This window comes from Somniosus microcephalus, unplaced genomic scaffold (genome assembly GCF_052327205.1).
Source record: "Somniosus microcephalus isolate GS21.2 unplaced genomic scaffold, FLI_Smic_1.0 unresolved_chr1, whole genome shotgun sequence".
NCBI lineage: Eukaryota > Metazoa > Chordata > Chondrichthyes > Squaliformes > Somniosidae > Somniosus > Somniosus microcephalus.
Genome location: NW_028225179.1, coordinates 142,995,897 through 143,009,071, shown reverse-complemented (window position 1 = coordinate 143,009,071; position 13,175 = coordinate 142,995,897). Strand labels below are relative to the sequence as shown.

Sequence of the window (13,175 nt, the reverse complement as noted above, 5' to 3'; positions counted from 1 at the left end):
GTAACTCAATGTAAATATTTTTAGCCCGTGGCTGACATGACCAATGTGCTGAATGTGCAATGCCGGATACAGCAAATTAATGGCAGAATTGTCTTGTCCGCCAAATAAATTTATGCAGCTGTGTTAACATCTCCTATCAGTAAGATTGGAATATCTTTAAAGACTTTGATAAAATAACTCCCCCCCCCCCCTTCCACTATATCATAACACCTTTGCTTGAATTTAGAGCCCTTCTTTGCTTATTGTGTGTGGCTCTTAAAAAAGGCGTTGTGTTTTTTTTAATTATTTTACATGGTCGGCCTAAATGGTGTTGGTGTATTTGGTAACAGCTTTCATTCCTTCAGAGACGGCGTGTTTGGCCAGTTCCCCCGGCAGCATGAGGCGGACGGCGCTCTGGATCTCCCTGGCCGAGATGATCTGCCGCTTGTTGTAGTGAATGAGGTGCTTGGCCTCGGAGGCGATGCGCTCGAAGATGTCGACAACGAAGGAGTTCATGACACTCATGACCTTGGATGAGATCCGGGTGGCGGGGTGAGCCTGGGTCAACACCCTGTACACGTACGTGGAATAGATCTGCTTGCGCATTTTCCTTCGCTTGTTTGGCACATTTTTGTTCATTCATTCATTTTATAGTAAGCGACTGCCTCAACGCCTTGCGAGACTCACCGCCCTTACCCGCCGTCTCCGGCATTACCGTCAGTTCAAACAACCTGCTACTCAATCAAATGAAGTAGCTCCGCCTCTTGAATATATAGACCCTGTTATGCTACTGAAGAATAAGAAAGAGGTATTTCCTATTGAACGAGCTCCAGCTTTAAACCAATTAGCTTTCAGGTTGCGTTACCTCTCTCGAAGGAGCGGGCCAATCAGAAGCGCCAGACGGTTTGGATTGTGTCGGCGATCCCGAGCGGGAACCAGTGGCAGCAGCGCGAGGTGACCTTTGACACCAAAGACCGCACCCAATGCAGCCAAGCGCTTGGGCTTTTCATCTTTATAAGCAATGCCGGTGGAGGATCTCCTGAAACATTCACAGAGACCCCGGCAATCTCTGCAGGGAGGCGTTGGACCCATATGGCGGATTAGGATAGGTTAACCTGGTCGTTTCTCTTACCAGCTGTGATTTTCTAGCGTTATATTTTAATTTTATCTGTGATAGTGAATGCTTCGCAAAATACCGTGGATGCTGGAAATCTGATCAACAACAGAAAATGCTGGAAACATTCAACAGGCCAGGCAGCATCCGTGGATCTGAACGGCAATAGATTGGGAGAAGCGGGGGGGGGGGGGGAGTGCAACGAGACCTGGGTGTCCTTGTGCGCCAGTCGATGAAGGTAAGCATGCAGGTGTAGCAGGCGGTTAAGAAGGCAAATGGTATGTTGGCCTTCGTAGCGAGAGGGTTCGAGTACAGGAACAAGGATGTCTTGCTGCAGTTATACAGGGCCTTGGTGAGACCACACCTTGAGTATTGTGTGCAGTTTTGGTCGCCTTATCTGAGGAAGGATATTCTTGCCATGGAGGGAGTTCAGCGAAGATTCACCAGATTGATACCTGGGATGGCAGGAATGACGTATGAGGAGAGATTGGGTCGATTGGGCTTATACTCGCTGGAGTTTAGAAGAATGAGTGGGGATCTCATTGAAACTTATAAAATTCTAACAGGACTAGACAGACTGGATGCAGAAAGGATGTTGCCGATGGTCGGAGAGTCCAGAACCAGGGGTCACAGTCTAAGGATAAGGGGTAAGCCATTTAGGACAGAGATGAGGGGGAATTTCTTCACCCAGAGTGGTGAACCTGTGGAATTCTCTACCACAGAAGGCAGTGGAGGCCAATTCATTAAATATATTCAAGGAATTAGATATATTTCTAAAGGCTAAAGGGATCAAGGGGTATGGGGAGAAAGCAGGGAGAGGGTACTGAATTTGGATGATCAGCCATGATCGCATTGAATGGCAGAGCAGGCTCGAGGGGCTGAATGGCCTACTCCTGCTCCTATATTTCTATGTTTTAATACTGTAAAATAACCATCTTATGCAGGGCTATAGGGAAAGAGCAGTGGGACAAATTGGATAGGAGCCGGAGCAGGCACGATGGGCAGAATGACCTCCCTCCTGTGCTGCAAGATTTTATATTGCATTATTGCAACGTGCTCTACTTTTTCAATTTGATGACTGCAACATTCATAGTTAACGTTTCAGGTCGGTGACCTGCTGAGTATTTCCAGCATTCATTCCAGATTCCCAGCAGTGTTTCGCTTTTTGTAATGTAAATATTGGTTTATTCAGTTTCTCTGCATTACAGCTTTTTCCCCACAAAGATTAAAGTGGCTCTTAAAAGAGCCGTTTGGTTTCAAGTTCCCGTTGCTCAAATGGAGCAAGGCTGCTGGCGGCGGGAGGCTCAGGCGCGCTCACCGCGGATGCGCCGGGCCAAGTGGATGTCCTTGGGCATGATAGTGACCCGCTTGGCGTGGATAGCGCACAGATTGGTGTCCTCGAAGAGCCCCACCAGGTAGGCCTCGCTGGCCTCCTGCAGGGCCATGACAGCCAAGGTCTGGAAGCGCAGGTCTGTCTTGAAGTTCTGCGCGATCTCGCGGACCAGGCGCTGGAAAGGCAATTTGCGGATCAGCAGCTCGGTGGACTTCTGGTAGCGGCGGATCTCCCGCAGAGCCACGGTGCCGGGCCGGTAGCGGTGAAGCTTCTTCACCCCGCCCGTGGCCGGACTCTTGCGGGCCGCCTTGGTGGCCAACTGCTTGCGGGGAGCTTTGCCCCCGGTGGACTTGCGCGCTGTCTGCTTGGTCCTCGCCATTCTCCTCAAACTGCTGCTGTTCCTTCCGGTCTCCGGGCTGCGGCTTTTATAGCAGCCGCCGGCCGAGCTGCGCCTTCTGATTGGCTGAAAATCCGGCAAATCTCTGCCTTTGATTGGCGTGTTTTTCAATCCGCTCCATCCTCCGACACCAAAGAAAAAAGGGAGGGAAAATGAACACCAACGAAAAAGGCGGCTTATAGAGTAAGAGCACGTCTGTGAATCATACTCGTTACTGTTAAAATGATGGCCCTCTGTGGGACTGAATAACCACTGTTATTAAAATCATGGCATCTGTGGGATTGAATAATAATCATTATTGTTAAAATTATTGCATCTGTGGGATTGAATAATAATCATTATTGTTAAAATTATTGCATCTGTGGGATTGAATAATCGTTAAAAATTATGGTATCTGGGACTGAATAATAATTAAAGCTGGCATCTGTGAGGCTAAATAATAATCATTATTGCTAAAAATTGTCAGCTGTGAGACTGAATAATTTTAATTAAAATTATAGCGTCTGTGGGACTGATTAATCACTATTAAAATGGCATCTGTGAGACTGAATAATAAATCATTATCAAAAATGTGAATTAAGGCAAATTGATCCTTTAAAATTACTGGTTCCTGAATTGACAGATTTAATTTCATTTTAGCTTTTCAGCGACCCGCTTTGTACAAAAACAGGGCAGTGACAATACATCATTTTGTTATATATTTGTTAAATTTCAATCTATTTTAAATTAACGATATACTGTATTACAAAAACACACCGGCAAAATTCGAACATACAATAAAATGAAACGGTGTGGGTTAAATAAAGAGTTTCATTCTTTATGCTGTCCATATTTCAAATGTCATTAGTCATCAAATGAAAATAAATAGTCCCTTCTGGATCTCGTGAGTGGCTCTGAAAAGAGCCTTTGGGTTGAGTTTTTAAGGTGGAAGGACCGAGAGGCTTTATTTGCAGCTGGTATATTTGGTGACAGTTTTCGTCCCCTCCGAGACGGCGTGCTTGGCCAGTTCCCCGGGCAGTAGGAGGCGGACGGCGCTCTGGATCTCACGGGAGGAGATAGTCTGGCGTTTGGTGTAATGGATCAGGCGGGAGGCCTCACAGGCGATGCGCTCGAAGATGTCGGTGACGAACGAGTTCATGACACTCATGGCCTTGGAGGAGATGCCGGTGTCGGGGTGGACCTGCTTCAGCACCTTGTAGATGTAGATGCTGTAGCTCTGCTTCCTGGTTTTCCTGCGCTTCTTCTCGCCTTTGGTCCGCTTCTTGGTGTCCGCTTTCTTCGGCCCCTTTTTCGCCGCGATGCCCTTCGACGCCGCTGCGGGCATGGTGAATGGATGCGAGGGTTTGTGATGGAGAAAGTCTCCCGGTCGCGATATTTAATAGCTAGGCGTATGCAAATGAGTAATCAGAAAGTGAAGGATTCCTATTGGTGAACCAGCGCAAAAGTATCTATTGAACTGGCCAATCAGAAACGTTCATGGTGTTGCAGCTGGTTTCAGGCACGTGGGGGAGAGTCTCCACATGGCAGCAGCTTGAACAATATATTACAATAGCAAAATACTGTGGATGCTGGAAATCTGAAATAACAACAGAAAATGCTAGAAATACTTGATGAAGGGTCCCAGACCTGAAACGTTAACTCTGTTTCTCTCTCCACGAATGCTGCCTGGCCTGCTGAGTATTTCCAGCATTTTCTGTTGAAAAATATATTTTTGCTACCATAAGTTGCCCTGTTAAATTGCAGACTGCTTGCCTGACATTGATCCAGCTGAATGTTGGGAAGACTGAAGCCATCGTCTTCGGTCCCCGCCACTAACTGCGTCCCCACGCCACCGACTCCCTCCCTCCCCCTGGGCAGCTGGCTGAGCCAGACTGTTCGCAACCGTGGTGTCATATTTGAACCCCCACCCCCCTCAGATGAGCTTCCGACCACATATCCACGCCATCACTAAGACCGCCTATTTCCGCCGCCGGTTCATCACCCGACCCCGCCTCTGCCTCAGCTCATCTGCTGCTGAAACCCTCAGCCATGCCTTTGTTACCTCTAGACTTGACTATTCCAATGCACTCCTGGCCGGCCTCCAACATAGTACCCAACGTAAACTTGATGGTCATCCAAAACTCTGCTGCCCCTGTCTGCACTTGCACCAAGTCTCGTTCAACCATCACCCCTTGTGCTCGATGACCCACAGAGGCTCCCGGTTAAGGAACGCTTCGATTTAAAAAATCTCATCCTTGTTTTCAAATTCCTCCATGGCCTCGCACCAGCCCCCCCCGCCCCCACACAAAGCTGGGTGGGCGTGTGTGCTGTGAGGAAGATGCAGAGAAACTCCAGTGCGATTTAGACAGGTTGGGCGATTGGGCAGATGCATGGCAGATGCAGTATAATGTGGATAAATGCGAGGTTATCCACTTTGGTGGCAAAAACAGGAAGGCAGGTTATTATCTGAAAGGCAATAGATTGGAAAAAGGGGAAGTGCAACGAGACCTGGGTGTCCTTGTGCACCAGTTGCTGAAGTTATGCATGCAGGTGCAGCAGACGGTTAAGAAGGCAAATGGTATGCTGGCATTCATAGCGAGAGGATTCGAGTACAGGAGCAACAATGTCTTGCTGCAGTTGTACAGGGCCTTGGTGAGACCACACCTTGAGTATTGTGTGCAGTTTTGGTCACCTTATCTGTGGAAGGATGTTCTTGCCATGGAGGGAGTGCAGCGAAGATTCACCAGACTGATACCTGGGATGGCAGAAATGATGTATGAAGAGAGATTGGGTCGATTAGGCTTATATTCGCCAGAGTTTAGAAGAATGAGAGGGGATCTCATTGAAACTTTAAAAATTCTAACAGGACTAGACAGACTAGATGCAGGAAGACTGTTCCCGATGGCGGGGGAATCCAGAACCAGGGGTCACAGTCTAAGGATAAAAGGAGTAAGCCATTTAGGACTGCGATGAGGAATTTCTTCACTCAGAGAGTGATGAACCTGTGGAATTCACTACCACAGAAGGCAGTTGAGGCCAATTCATTAAATATATTCAAGAAGGAGTTAGATATATTTCTTAAGGCTAAGGGGATCAAGGGATATGGGGCGAAAGCAGGGACAGGGTACTGAGTTTGGATGATCAGCCATGATCGCATTGAACGGCACAGCATGCTCGAGGGGCCAAATGGCCTACTCCTGTTCCTATCTTCTATGTCTCTGTTTCTCCAACAGTTAAAAACAGATTATCTGGTCATGATCTCATTGCTGTGTGTGGGGACCTTGCTGTGCACAAATTGGTTGCTGCGTTTCCCACATTAAGTGACTGCACTTCAACGAGTACTTAATTGGCTGTAAAGCGTTTTGGGACATCCTGAGGTTGTGTAAGGTGCTGTATCAATGCAAGTATTTCTGTCTTTCATCAGGGCTGGTCTCCAGTTCCCGGTTGGCCGCATGCACTGGCTACTACTACGCCGACCGTGTCGGGGCCGGAGTTCCCATCTACCTTCAAGCGAGAGCTGGACCTGTTTCTGAATGGGGCGGAGGTTACCTCTTACAGAAGATGAGTACTGCAGAGTGATCTCGTGGACTCGTTTCCATCGCCTAGATGAGTCAGAGAGGAAATTCCCCCCAAATTGGCCTGTTTTTAAAAAAAATCTGTTTTCTCGCCTCTCCCAGGATGTCACATGGCTTCGGGTTGGGGGTGGAGACCGTATATATTGTGATTCACAGGTTGTGCAGTTGTGTGAGACAGGCTGGACGGACCAGAGGACTTTTACCTGTCCGCCATTGTTCCTGTGTATGTTCGTACCTGGCCGCTGACCTTGAGGACCGCGCTGTGCCCCATGGTCAATGAGACAAAGTATGCTAATTAGGGATGGGTAAGACGCCGCTTCCTATTCGCTAAATATTTGTAATGTGTCTTTCTGCTGAGTTAGAGACCAATCAGAAACAAGTGAAAGTTATTCAACCAATGACAAACGACCGCATCCTGATCTGGCTGAAACGTATAAAAGGAGAATTGACCGGCACCAACCGGCTTATTAGAGTCGGTGAGATTTTTTATGAAGATGTTGGGCCGTGGTAAAACTGGAGGCAAAGAACGAGCCAACTCCAAGACCCGCTCCTCCCGAGCCGGTCTGCAGTTTCCGGTCGGCCGCATCCACCGCCTGCTGCGCAAGGGTCACTACTCCGAGCGGGCGGGGGCCGGAGCCCCGGTCTACCTGGCCGCCGTCCTCGAGTACCTGACCGCCGAGATCCTGGAGCTGGCCGGCAACGCGGCCCGCGACAACAAGAAGACCCGCATCATCCCCCGCCACCTGCAGCTCGCCATCCGCAACGACGAGGAGCTCAACAAGCTGCTGGGCGGGGTCACCATAGCCCAGGGCGAGGTCCTGCCCAACATCCAGGCCGTGCTGCTGCCCAAGAAAACCGGCCACCCCAGCAAGGTTTACACCTAAAGGACAAACATCAATAAATTGATTCAACGGGCCACAAAGGCTCTTTTCAGAGCCACCCACCTCCTCTTTCTGAAGAGCTACCTCCTAACTTTCATTCCCAATTGAGCTCCTTGAATGGGCTGTTGTTAAAAACCCGCCTTGACCTCCTTTAATGAGTAGGTCACTAATCTTAATGGACCAAAGATCGTGAACAACGGGCGCCCGAAATCAGGAAAGGTGTCTGAGGTGGGCGAAGCTCTGCTCAGGAGGAAAAGCCGGGTTCTAATGGTGCTGCTGGAGAGCGAGGCTCCATTTGGAAAATGTGCCCTGTGGAGCTCCTTTATGTTGCCTGAAACGAACGCCCCTTTGGTTCGAGGGGACGGTTGCTTCACTCAAAACAGAAAGGGGGTAGAAATTCATCTGGGGCGGTCGTCCAAAACTGGCGGAATCGACTGGGCTGCCAGTTAAACGTCCCGCCCAATATTCAGTTCTATTGAGGGAGGAGGGATCATTTTAACTTAACCCGCCCAGCGGGAACAGGTTCCGGTTTTACACCCCATCCGATTGTAGTCTTCTTCACTTCTTGCGGCGAAGGTTCACCCGGGTGGTAGCGGATCAGGACTTGGGTGTCGCACAGTTTATATTGTTTCCATTGAAGTTGCGGGGTGGGGGTAAAAGCGTAAATTCACCGCGCTATTGGAGTGCAAATTCGGGTGTCGAGCTGACCTAGCCTTGTTCTCGTTTGAGCGGGTTAGGTTAACTTCGGGTCTGAAATTGGTTTTGCTCCGTCGATGGCTGGAGCACCCTTGCTGGCCGTCTGTTTACCGGGAGCTTTCTCTTCAATTGATTTGCCTGCAGTTTGCTCGATTTCTGTCATCTTCTGACAACCACCACCAACCCCGTAGATCTGCCCAGTTGTGCTTTTATATGGTCTACCCATTGGCTTCAAGGTTGAAGTATTGAGCTTACTCGGAGTGCTTTTCAATTTCCTTCCTCATGTATCGAAGATGCCGTCGTTCCTTTTATATTCTCCATTTTCTTCCGGCTGGTGTGCGATCCTTTCTCCTGTCTTGTACCTCATTGATGGCTCGTTATTCTTACTCCTTCCTCCCTCCTCATGGAAATCCAAACCCATCCCACAGTCTCCGACACAAGCTCATGCTTTCCCAATACTGGAGCATTCGAGAATGGCCTGGATGCTCAGTGATGGCTGAAAACAGACACCAGTGAACGTTAAATCAAGCAAGTTGACTAGGAATTTTTTGTGGGGGATTGCTCAAAAACCCTAATCTATAATATCCTCAGATCCCTGATCATTCCTTTCCAGACGATTAGTTACAGTAAACAGTTACAGCAATTGTTTTTATTCTTCATTCACAGGACATGGGCATTCCAGTCAAAGCCAGCTTTTATTGCCCATTCCTAATTGCCCTTGAGGTGGTGGTGAGCCGCCTTGCTTGCTAGGCCATTTCAGAGGGCAATTAAGAGTCAACCACATCCTGTGGGGCTGGAGCCACATATAGACCAGAACATTCCTCCCATTGTGTCTCTCTGAAAGAACTTCCAATTAACCCCACTTCCCTGCTCTTTCCCCATAGCCCTGCAATGTTTTTCCTTTTTAAGTAGAGATCCAATTCCCTATTGAATCTATTTCCACCACTCTTTCAGGCTCTGTATTCCAGATCGTACCAATTGGAATCTCTATGATCTTCCGCTCCCTGCTCCCTGGCTGCTGAGTAATGAATTTGGTCTGCAGACTCTTCAGCAAACAGGTTGGAAAGTTCAATCTGCAATGTTATTATTGAGCCCGACTGCATCCTATGATGAGGTTTGAACCATTTGACATAGTGGTCGACGGGGCAGCAGGCTTGTGCACTGCACTATACACAGATAGACCATTCCCAGAGGGACATCAAGAGCTCCAGGTATATCCATTCGTGCGGCGAGCGCTGAGTATCCGGAAAAGTGCTTCTGAATCTAGGATTCATACAGGGGCTTCTTAGAATTCAGAAATTATTTCGGAAATGGGTGCATAACACACAAATTTGGAAATCGCAAAACGGTCGGTATTGACACAGTCTTCCCTGCAACAGCAGCTTTGGGGAGAGATGTATTAGCATAGGCTCAACAACTTTAAAAATAAATTTGCGTGCGTGCCCGCAAGAAGGCGGAAGTTTTCCTCCACTTCTCGCCTGTGCTATTAAAATGTCGGGCCAGCGAGCGCAGAAGCGGAAAATCCCGGTTAAACTCCAGGGAAGCACATATCTTTAGCGTCATTGGGAAATTTCTGCCGAATTACTTTCAGTGCCAGATCAGATCAGAATGTTTAATTGCCGCTTTTTTTTAAAAAAAAGGAAATGTATTTTAATATAAAATCTCCGTAGATGACTAACTTTAAACACAGAATGGATCACATGTGATTATTATGTTTCCGACAGCCACTATTGAATTGTCCGTGGACTCTAAGGTTCTGCCTATGTTTCAGTGACAAATCGGCTGAAGAAAAGCGAAGGGATTTATTAGGTTCATAATGTGCCCCATGTGTGTGTTGAAATAAATAAGGAACACATCGACCCAGTTCACATCAAATAACCTATAAGGATCTGGTCTGTTGCGTCCCTGGTCATCAATTAGATTGGGCGGTGATTACATAACGGATCACCCACAACTGCGACTGAGCGGTTGTAACCCTCGATTTAATAGTGACGTTGAAATGTTCAAAAGAGAATACATGTATTTTCATTCCGATGCTCGTATCTAGTGTGTTATTTTCCCCGGGATCCATTTATTCCTGATGTAATGGGTTAGCTGGGACCTCAAGCCTTGGAATGTATTGTCGAACACCTTTCAGTATTTAAAAAACTACGAGGAGCAACTGACATATTTATTTTTACATCTGCACCGTAAGAATTGAATTTGCAAGCATTAATTCGCCACGATCACCATCATTCAAATGGTATCAGTTAAGATTAGAAATGCTCTTTAAGACTCCCAACCCATCCTGAAAAAAATATCAAATATCTGGTTATGTAAAGCTCGCGAATGAGCAGGCGGACGGAGTAAACCTGGTAATAATTAGTGGTACATTGACATGGAAATGTGGTGCATTATAAAGTTGTCTTGTGAACTGGGCTGATTTCAAACCAGACTGGTTGGCTGTCCATTGGAACTGAAATTACGCCCTGATCAGGCCAGAGTATGGGGGCGAGTAGGCTCCCAACTCTCTTATTGCTCATTAGTCCCATCGCCCCCACCCACCCCGCAATAAAAATCACATTTGGCACAGCCTTTAATTGACTAAGGACGTCTGAATGGGTGGTTTGTATAAACAATAGCTGGCGTTTTGTGTTTAAACGGGGGCGGGGGGCGGAAACTCACATCATATTCTGAAAATAAATTTTCAAGTTTCCTCCCTTTCAAAAATAAATGAGCTGTTACTGAACAGCATTTTAAACGATTTTTTTTTGTGAACTGAGTCGATGTGTTCCTTATTTATTTCAACACACACATGGGGCACATTATGGACCTGATAAATCCCTTCGCTTTTCTTCAGCCGAATAGTCACTGAAACATTCTGATCTGATCTGGCACTGAAAGTAATTCGGCAGAAATTTCCCAATGACGCTAAAGATATGTGCTTCCCTGGAGTTTAACCGGGATTTTCCGCTTCTGCGCTCGCTGGCCCAACATTTTTCTAGCATAGGCGAGAAGTGGAGGCAAATCGCGGGCCGGCAAATGCATAAACGGAAAACCCCCGCCTTCTTGCGGGCCCGCACGCAAATTTCCACCCATCGCCCCTCCAACAAATCAGGAAAAGAAAAGTTCCAACACAAGCACGTTTCAAAAGACTACATCACATTCTTGGATAACAACAGAAAACGCTGGAAACACTCAGGCAGCATCCGTGGAGAGAGACAGAATTAACGTTTCAGGTCTGGGACGTTAACTCTGTCTCCCTCTCCACAGATGCTGCCTGGCCAGCTTCCAGCATTTTCTGTTGTTATTTCAGGTTTCCAACATCCGCAGTATTTTGCTATTGTATCACATTCTTGGAGCCGTGAATTCCCCAGAGCAGGAATTTGTGAAGTCAAGCGATCCCATTGGCTTAACCCAACTGGACGGTGCGCCGTCCCGGTCCCTGAATGATCTGTGCTACTGCGGCCACCTTCACGGGATCCTGGCAGCGCAGCCGAAAGCCCAGCGCCGGGGGTTCCCGCTGAAAGTTGGAGCCGAGCAGCCCCGCTTTGAGGGAGAATTCTCAATTCCGGCCAAAGCCGGCGTTTAGGGCGGCCTTTCCCGGGCGGAAGGGGCAAAACGCCGAAAGGCGCCGCCGATTTTCGCACCTGGCCCCACTTTCGGCGTGGTTTTCAGGAAACCGGGGCCGCCACGCCGCCGCCTGCCGACACGGTGCAGCCGGTGCCTTGGGGCGGGCCGGGTGCCGGAGGCCGGGGCGGGTGGGTTTTGAAGGAATCTGGGGTTTTAATATCAGGAAGAAACACAAAAAGACTAAAGTCAAGGGGTGGTGGGGGGGAGAGGACGGGGGGCGGGGCCAGGCGGCGGGTTTACCCCACTCCGTCCGCCTTCCCTGTATAAAAGTGCCGGCTCCGGCTGGCAGCGCCTTTAGTTTCAGCACCGTTTGGTGCGAGGTTAGTACAGGGAGGAGGAAACAGCGACTCTTAACCCAACCCCAGGCATCACACCAGCCCCGGGCATGGCTGAGAACAACCAGAAGGCGGAGCTGGGAGATTCGGGCGTGGTGGAGAAGCCGATGGTCAAGAAGCGGCGGCGGCAGCAGCAACACCACCATCGCCACCAGTAGCGGCCGGTCCCGCCGCGCCGCAAGAAGACGGGCCCCACGGTGACCGAGCAGATCCTGCAGGTGGCGACGGCCTCCAAGGAGGGGCGCGGCATCTCGCTGGCCGCCCTCAAACAGGCGCTGTCGGCCCGGGGCTGCAACGTAAGCCGTAACAACAATCGCGCCAACCACACGGTCAAGTACCTTGTGAAGGAGGGCTCGCTGGTGCAGACCGCCGGCACTGGCGCCTCGGGCTCCTTCAGGTTCAACCGCTCCAAGAAATCGACGGCCGCCAAGCGCCCGGCGGCGGCCCGGCCCCGCAAAGCGGCGCCAACTCGCCGCAAGCCCAAGTTGGCGGCGGGGCGGGCCAAGGGTCGGGCCGCCGTCCGCCTCCACCTCAAGCCCAAAGCCGCCAAGGGCCGCAAGGCACGACTCTACCGCAAGTTCAATCCCGCCCGCGGCAGGAAACCGGCGGCCAACCCCCGCCGGGGCCGATCGCCGGCCGCCAAGCCCAAGAGGTCGGTGGGGCGGCCGCGGAAAAACCCCGTCGTCCGCGGCTACCCGGGAATTACGCCTGCCACTAAACGGGAGAAACGCCTGTGAGAAGAAAACTTATACCTGAACACAACGGCTCTTTTCAGAGCCACCGATTTTAACCAAATTGAGCTGTAAACGAGTGGCCATTGCCAAATATGTTTTTTCTGAACACGGGTCACTAGTTGGAAAAGGATAAATCTTTCGCAATGTAAAAGAGGCTAACGAAATAAACTCGATGACAACAAATGTGTTTCGGAAGTTTTATAAAACATTGATCATTTCATTACGGGGAGTTGAGGAACAGCGCTCTGTTGGGGAAAATTAAGAGCCGGTGTGAAGATTTTCCCCTGCTTGAGTCTGGATCACTCACCAAGCTAATGCGATGGCCACACGGGCACCACACAGGACACGTTAGTTATTAAGCTTTTAGTTTGATTGGATCTCCGGTTGGATTGTTTTTCAGTGGCGCCCTCTTAAAGGCGGTGTATTTACTGGACTTTGGTCCGTTGTCACCTTTCCCGATCCAATTAAAGTGTTTTTGAAATACTAATTGATGAACCCCCACCAATCGAATTTCACAGCCCAATTTCACAGGTTGTTGAT

General features: G+C 49.2%; 3 protein-coding genes and 2 pseudogenes across 3 annotated transcripts; 2 read left to right on the top strand and 3 right to left on the bottom strand.

Annotated features, from left to right (window-relative positions):
• Positions 1 to 300: 300 nt before the first annotated feature.
• Positions 301 to 691, bottom strand: LOC147096112 (histone H2B type 1-A-like; annotated as a pseudogene).
• Positions 692 to 2,296: 1,605 nt separating this feature from the next.
• On the bottom strand, positions 2,297 to 2,805 carry LOC147096111 (uncharacterized). Its single transcript, XM_085974088.1, has one exon. It carries the CDS (start codon positions 2,803 to 2,805, stop codon positions 2,398 to 2,400), a length of 408 nt encoding a protein of 135 aa, XP_085830214.1. The 3' UTR covers positions 2,297 to 2,397.
• An 810-nt stretch (positions 2,806 to 3,615) lies between these two features.
• Positions 3,616 to 4,157, bottom strand: LOC147096110 (histone H2B 8-like). Its single transcript, XM_085974087.1, has one exon. It carries the CDS (start codon positions 4,145 to 4,147, stop codon positions 3,767 to 3,769), a length of 381 nt encoding a protein of 126 aa, XP_085830213.1. The 5' UTR covers positions 4,148 to 4,157; the 3' UTR covers positions 3,616 to 3,766.
• Positions 4,158 to 6,865: 2,708 nt separating this feature from the next.
• On the top strand, positions 6,866 to 7,278 carry LOC147096109 (histone H2A-like). The gene has a single exon (XM_085975024.1). It carries the CDS (start codon positions 6,866 to 6,868, stop codon positions 7,259 to 7,261), a length of 396 nt encoding a protein of 131 aa, XP_085831150.1. The 3' UTR covers positions 7,262 to 7,278.
• Positions 7,279 to 11,876: 4,598 nt separating this feature from the next.
• On the top strand, positions 11,877 to 12,812 carry LOC147096108 (histone H1.1-like; annotated as a pseudogene).
• Positions 12,813 to 13,175: the final 363 nt, after the last annotated feature.

Excerpts from the sequence above, each read along its gene's own strand:
- LOC147096111 (XM_085974088.1), bottom strand. The coding sequence starts at position 2,805 with ATGGCGAGGACCAAGCAGACAGCGCGCAAGTCCACCGGGGGCAAAGCT.
- LOC147096110 (XM_085974087.1), bottom strand. The coding sequence starts at position 4,147 with ATGCCCGCAGCGGCGTCGAAGGGCATCGCGGCGAAAAAGGGGCCGAAG.
- LOC147096109 (XM_085975024.1), top strand. The coding sequence starts at position 6,866 with ATGAAGATGTTGGGCCGTGGTAAAACTGGAGGCAAAGAACGAGCCAAC.